Below are 7,640 nucleotides of genomic sequence, written 5' to 3'. Positions count from 1 at the left end.
TTGATGAACAGCTCTGGTCAGATTTATGTATATTTTCGACAGTTTGTCAGCTACTATTAATGCCAGGTACAGACTGGTTCACTATAATTTCCTCCATCAACTGTACCTCACCCCACAGAAACTACATAGATCCAAGCCCGAGCTGTCAGAGATGTGCTTCAGGTGTGGTATTGAGGTCGGCTTCTTCCTACACTGCACCTGGCTATTCACAAAAGTGAGGCCCTTTTGGTAAGATTGTTGTGAGACCTTAACCGAGATCACAGGATCTACCTTCCCTTTAGATCCTGAGCTTTGCTTGCTGGGCGATTTCACAAGTCTCAATAGATATTTAACTAAATCCCAAATTACATTTATTGAAATTGCTTTATGTGTGGCTAGGAAATGCATAACAGTAACATGGAAATCTGACTCTCCTCTCCTCATTGATAGATGGTCTTTAGAAATGAACAGTTGTATTCCTCTTGAAAAGATCACATATAGTCTTAGAAAAGGATATAACACCTTTCTGAGGATCTGGCAGCCTCATTTAGAGTTTATAGATGCATCACCACCATAGGTATATCATCTGATGAACCAACAGGCCTCTGGATATACAGTAGCACTGTGTATGTGTAGTATCTCGTTGTGTTTTGATTTATGCACTGACTTTTGTTTGTTTTTGTTTGTCTTTGTTTTGTTATTTTGGGGGGAGGGGGGGATGCTTTGCGTTTTTATGCTACATGTTTTTTTTTTGTTGTCATGTTTAACTGTTACATAAACATGAAAACTATAAATAAAATATTACAAAAAAGAAGAGGGCATCTTGAGTTGGACATTGCCTGAGAACCAGCGGCGCCGGATTCATTTCAGAAGTGGGGGTGGCAAAAAGTGCGTGTGTATGTGACATACTTGCTAACCCTCCCGATTTTCGCGGGAGACTCCCGATTTCCTCCCGGGATCATATTTATCCCGCATTTCCCCCGATTTCTGACTAAATCAGATTGGTGAGTCACAACCTGTTTTATTCTAACAGAACGCTCCAAATGTTACTGTTTCCACTCGGACTTCAATACAGCTACACCATTGTTTGGTTTCCATGGTAGCGCGTCTCTTAAGTAGCACGCGCAACTGAAAGTCTGAGAGGGTGAGGCAGGCAGATAGTCACAGAAAACTGAACAAGAATCGACAACTCTACCCTCTGCCCACTCCTTTCCTGTGAAATACAGGTCCAGCCCACACATACAGTATGCTCCATCAAGACAGTGCACTTACAACTACAATAAGCGATCCACTAGCACCCCACCCCCCCGCGGTGGTTTTGAAATGCTCTCGATTTCTGAGGTCTCAAGGTTGGCAAGTATGATCCCGCTAGAGGCAAAAACAGATGAATGTGACTCATGTCATTATGCTGACAACTCTGAATTATTCATATTAACAGTGTTTTTTATCACAGGTAGGACAGAAGAATTTGTAAAGACATCAAATTGCTTGAAGTTGCATTTGGTAAAAGATTTGCAAATCATTTTGACATTATGATTTTTGAGAGGATTTGTACCAAACAAAGACTGTTTTTCTTAAGACACACAGTTCCCTTTAACAAGTATTGTGACTTCGGCGATGATATAAGTTGTAGGAGGCTATGTTGTGATTTTGACAACATTTTGAATGTTACCACCTATTTCCAGGTAACTTAACAACCCAACTGCTTTTGACCAGGTTCGCATGTCAGCTATGACTGAACAGTCTCTACCTAAGAGTTAGAAATATGCATTGGAAAGCTTATATATTATGTATGGAAATGCTCTGTTTTCATACTAAAATGAACTTATCCTGCATTCAAATATCACCCCTTTGGCAAAGGACATTTAGATAATGATCTGTAACAACAAATAATGATGTTACCACAAGCAAAACTGACCAAAAGCTACAAATGCAACAATGCTTCAATAACTCAGTTCAGAATTCATTACTTGCTGAATGTATTAACAGGGGAAAGAAAACCTACCATACTGCAGGAGGTCATCTCTTTTTCCATGTTTGAAAAGCTTCCCCTAGGTGGACAATACAAAGATGACCAAATCAAATCCAGATATACTGAAGGGGAATCATGATTGGACTAACACTTGCAGCATCACGCAATGATTGTTGCACTGAAAAAACACACATTATTATTATTATTATTATCTCAAAAACCAATGCGTGCAAGTTATTTTATTTTTTTAGAATGTCACTTTACGCTGAATCTACAAACACAAACAAACAAGCAAGGGTCCCGAAGCTTGTTGACCGAACACACCTGCCAGTTTTAAACGCCCTAAGCACCACATAGGCAGGGAGCAGGTTCACATCACAGAGTAACTACAAACACACTCTTTCTAAAACATGTCATGCAAGTTTATGTGCCAAGAATACGAATGTAATGTTCTTGCTTGAGGGCTGCATAAATTTACCTAAGTTGACAGGAAGTGATTGATAAAGAGTTATAGTGAGAACAGGTGTATCTAAGAGTCTTCCAGTGGAAAAGGGGTTCATTCAAAGTTTTCCGTTCAAAGTCCCCTCAATGTTGTTGTCATTTGATAAAGAACCGTTTAGCTTAAAGCAGCGGATACAACTGACGCAGGTGACTTGAAAAAGCAGATCACACACACGCAGCAGGTGCATTACACACCTGCCAAAACCACATGAGGCATTGTGTGAGGCATACCAGTCATGTCAGCTCTTGTAAACTATCACCTGCAGGCTTTAATACAGTGGTGAACACAGATTACACTGGCTTTTTATACACACACAGGCAGTCATGAATACATGCAGGTTTGAGTGGGATAGGGGAGTGTGTGTGTTTACCAGAGACTGCAGGGCACCATCCAGCATCCCAACGTCTAACGGTGACAGGTCATTCGTTTGGGTTATGGTGGTCAGGCTATAGTCCAAAAAGTCTCCAAGGCGCTTCATTTTGACATCAGGGCGTGTGATGAACCTGTACAGTCACGTACATAAGACAAAAAAAAGGTCTCTTGTGGGTAAACAAATGCAGACACCAGTGAAGACGAGGAAAGAACAACAATGCCCTCTATTGACTGGAAAACTAATTACAGTTAATGACCTAATAACTCTATATTGTACCTTTTCTTTTTTTAATAATAACACCAGTTTTTGGTCATGGTTGACACAGGCTTTCCTAATAGACACACAGAAGACATTGTGTATGTTCACCATGTATGCAACAATTATTTTTTTTTAAAAGCTTTTGGTTTATGTACACTTCATGGCAATTGTAAACATGAAGTAAAAGAAAAAACATGGAGGTGGATGGCTACATCCATTTATCTGAGTTGAAGACTCTCATCACACAACAAGTCTAAGAAAACCTGCTCAGTTTCTTTGTTGTCCAAGACTAAATGATATGTAATACGTGTAAGAGCTGCCAGCAGGAGAGGGTTAGTCAGTTACTTACAGCCGTCTGGATTCACAGACACAATGACTGAGACATTAGTGACACTGATGCAGTTCTCTTGCAGTCCGAAGTCTATCCTGTGACACTTATTTGCTATTTGTACATGATTATGAGTTTACAAGGACTTTGTCGTGAAATACACCCAAAGTTCTGTGTGATCAGTTTCTTTCTCCACACTTGATAACACTGGTTTGTTGTCATTTGTTTCACTGAGAGGGCCTTAAAGAGACAACTATATTCAGGCAGATAGTATTAGAATAATTAAGGCTTTTTTGAACATTGCAGCATGTAGACATATTCTATTATAAACCCAACATTCAAAATGACCTAAACAGTGGCATAATATATCATTTTTAACTAAATATTGGCCTGCGCAGTATACTAGCTTTTGTATGTAGTAAGGACTGCTGAAAGCATTCACCTGTTTAATACATTGACCATCTTCGCCCCGTGGAAAAATTACATCATATGTATTTGGCCACGTATGTATATTGATTTTTTTTTTTTTTAAATCCAACAGTTTTCATGACAAACTGCAGATTTTTTTACAAAGAAATATGTGTAAAATAGAAGGTGGTCTAAAATCATATCAAAGAGGTGTGTCCCACTCTTGTGTAGTAATAATAACACAATGCTGCATTGAGGAGTCATTGGGCCACATGACATGGAAGCTATTGAAAATAAATGTGACTTTTAAACAACAACAAAAAACTGCTGAATTGAAAGACTTGAACTTTTCTTTTGTAAGGAGCATTATTATTCAATTTGTTCAAAGGTAATACAAATTTGAATAAAACCACAAAATCTAAATACAAGGTTATGGTTAATAGGAGGGGGTTGAGCACTTACTTTGATACTAGTACACACGCTGCATCTCTGGAGCTGTCAGAGACCAGGAGATAGGACTGGAAAAGAATACGGTATGAAAACATGACTGCACAAGATGATAACATTCTTAACACTAGATCCGCCACATCACAATCGCAACAGCATCATCACTCACAGAGATGTAGATCTTCTTGAAAGATTTACTTTGTTTATTTTCATCATTTTGTATTAAATACTAGCTTTTAGCTCATAAGGAAAAACCCTAAAGAGCCAGCTTACTAGCTGTTACCAAATGATTGTATTTTAAGATTTGTCTTATTAGAAAGTGCTTCATCAAGGGATATTAATGGGGTCCCAAATGATAGAGTATCATAACCTCGTCACCTCTCACAACATGTTGTTGAGCCAGGTGGCCAACCTATTTTCTTAACTTCAGCTTACTCTCTCTCTCTCTCTCTCTCTCTCTACCTATTCTCATTCTCCTCACCACCAACAGCGTCCAGCTGTAGATGGCCCTGCACCTGCAGCAAACATGTCTGTCATTTTTACACAATCGGCAGCATCTGCCTGAAGGGCCGTCTTTTTCTTCGCCCGCAGTTTCTCTGCGCCTCCTTTACGCTTTGACTTCTTGATTTCTCACTCAAACTTTTTGTCGATGCACAATTTAATGATGACGCACGGAGCCCAAAGGGGAGGTGACAGATTATGTGATTTGGACAGGCCAGCATAAATTAACAAAAAATATGAAAACAATTGGCAGGTCTACCTGAACGGGCGTCTTTAAGTTGTGTCTGCCCACCGTGAAAGTGCCCGGTATGCCAGATGGCCAGTCCAGCACACTAGCTAGTTGTTGATGTTATAATAATATAATGTATAATATGATACCTTTGTGCCGTAATGGCGTGTGTGAATGTGTTGCACGCATCGCCAGCAGATGGTGCCTTTGGTTAAGTTTGCAATTTGGGGTGAGCCCCAACAAGGGTGACTGAGTCAAACGTAGAGCTCCGCCCACATTGAGGTACGCCCTGATATTGCACACTGATACAGATCTATATCTCTTAGAAAAAACTGCTAAACACCAAAATCATTTGCTATACTTTACTTGCCTTTGCAATAGCTAGAATACGGTCCATGGTGGACTCTTTGGCCTTGCCGCCGTCTGAATCCAGGTGACCATCCAGACGACAAAGGTCAAAGGGTATGAGGCAGGTCATGGAAAGCCACAACAACAACATGTAGCGAGTTTCCCAAGTCTGAAAAAAGTATGGAAAACACACTAATGTTAAATAGTTGATAAAGCCAACAACAAAAAGATTATACATTCAACCAAATAGGAGGTCAATGCAGAGAGGTGTGGTTGTAAAATTCCCCAAGAGAAATAATATCAGTGTTACCCCAGTGTCTTTGGGATCCTGCCTGGACAGCAGGTCCAGTACTGGATGGACATCTGCCACTTCATGGGGCAAAAGCTGCATGAAGATTTTATAGCCTCTGACCTGCCAAGAAAACAATACATTACGCAATTGCCATGAATGTCATATATATAAAACCATTTCTGATAGCAGATTTTGCAAACAAATGACACAATTCAGCCTTTTAATTCAAACAATAAACACAATTCTGTTTATATTATTCTCTTTAGTGCAGTCTGGTGGGTTTTCATTGACATAGTAGTGAAGACACCGCCAATGTGAACACTGTGTTAGACTGACCTTACAGATGATGTAGAGAAACTTGAAACTCAAATGAACTAATGAAGGCGGGGACGTATCACTCCTCACAAACTCCAGCATCATGTTAACCATCCATTCTGAAACCAAGTTTGAAATGTGTTATCATAAACATATTCTTCTATATAAATTGTGTGTGTGCTGTCATCACAGTGCACGTTACCCAAGTGAGGGTCCAGGAGATGAGGCTGCTCTTGGTATCTGTCCATTGTCACTGAAGGAGGAAACAGTATGATGAATTGCAAACAAGCCACGGTTAAAATGACATGCTGTGCTTCATGTTGTCTGTGGATGCCTGTCTCACCTAAGAACTTCTCTGTGGCGCGCTCGCTTGTCACCCTGTCCCCGTGGACCTCAGGCAGGCTGGCAATGAGAGCTTTGGTCTCGCTGCTCTCACTGAAGCCCTCCAACACGCACAGTTTTACAAAAGACTCTCCTTCTTCAACACCGGGACACCCACTGTCTGTCTCCGATGAGGCCATCCTGTCAGAGTTCTCACGTTGATGCAGAGGCTAAAGTTAGCGTTATAACGGTTCTAACCTATGGTTCTGACACACTTAGCTAGCTACTATTAGCATTCAACACAAGCAAACGTAACAAAAACAAACACAATTGCTTGAGAAACGATGTAATGTATTGAACTCAAATAGCTACGACACGGACTTGGATAGCCAGTAATGGCGTGAAAAAAGACTACACAAAAAATGAATTTAATAGCTTTAAACTAAACCCAGTCATTAGTCTTCAGCTCTTCTGTTGTGATGTACGGAGTCAAACTCGCGCCCCGCCCCAGAAATGCTTCTTCTTTGGTTTATTTCCGGCAGAGTAGACACACGTTGGTGTATTGCTGCCTCTCATCGGTGTAGAAACGTCATTGTTCTTGCCCTTTGTGGTCTTCTTGAGGAAGTGTATTACTTTTCCTTTGATACAGCCGGTCGCCAAGCCGTGTTATAAGGGGGAAACGTTTTAACCCTTTGGAGTCCTGGGCTGACTTGGCCGTTTTCGCATACTTCTGATTTGTCTTACTAAACCCCATTAAGACATTTTTGGCATGTCAATGTTTGGTATCTTTTTTTTTAAGGACAACCTTACCTATATAACCTGATAGTTATTTATTTCATTTTGAGACACTATGTGAACATTTTGGACCCAAAATCACAAAAAAACGTAAAAACAGATTTTGAAAATGATATTATTTTTCATATAGGTAACACAAACGTACACAACGAAACCATTTGAAAGCTGGAAATATATACATGGGATGTCACTATGATAATGTGAAAGTTTTATTGAGGTAGCATGAACCTATATACAAATTTTATGAACAAATAACAGGTGTATCCATAGGCTTTTTTTCCTAATTTCTCAAGTTCTGTCAACAGTAGGCACAACAAAACATTTAAAAGCTTAAATAATGTACATGGGATTTCATTCTGATAAGGCAAAAGTGTTATTATAAATATAATACAAATATATATATAGGCCTATATACACATTATGTACAAAAATCTGTTTTTTCTGTCTTTATCTGTGCCACGCTTCAAAGCAGTTTCTGTCAACTACGACACAGAGGGCAACATCACAGGCTCCTCCTCCTCCTCCATGTCAAAAAACAAGCTCATAGCTTGACTCACGTTCAGAGTTCTCTT

At 39.8% G+C, this 7,640-nt stretch overlaps 1 protein-coding gene across 1 annotated transcript; it reads right to left on the bottom strand.

Moving 5' to 3' along the window:
- Positions 1–1,961: 1,961 nt before the first annotated feature.
- Positions 1,962–6,842, bottom strand: LOC104951628 (tubulin-specific chaperone D-like). The gene is made up of 8 exons (XM_010778341.1): positions 6,296–6,842; positions 6,155–6,205; positions 5,974–6,071; positions 5,656–5,757; positions 5,368–5,514; positions 4,283–4,338; positions 2,824–2,956; positions 1,962–2,030 (listed from the first exon to the last, which is right to left on the bottom strand). The coding sequence occupies exons 1-8, from the start codon at positions 6,471–6,473 to the stop codon at positions 1,962–1,964; spliced, it is 834 nt and encodes a 277-aa protein (XP_010776643.1). The 5' UTR covers positions 6,474–6,842.
- Positions 6,843–7,640: the final 798 nt, after the last annotated feature.

The sequence above is a fragment of the Notothenia coriiceps genome, unplaced genomic scaffold, assembly GCF_000735185.1.
Source record: "Notothenia coriiceps isolate Sejong01 unplaced genomic scaffold, NC01 NC01_scaffold00000339, whole genome shotgun sequence".
Lineage (NCBI taxonomy): Eukaryota > Metazoa > Chordata > Actinopteri > Perciformes > Nototheniidae > Notothenia > Notothenia coriiceps.
Note: the sequence above shows the minus strand (reverse complement) of the source record. Positions and strands in the feature narration are given on the sequence as shown.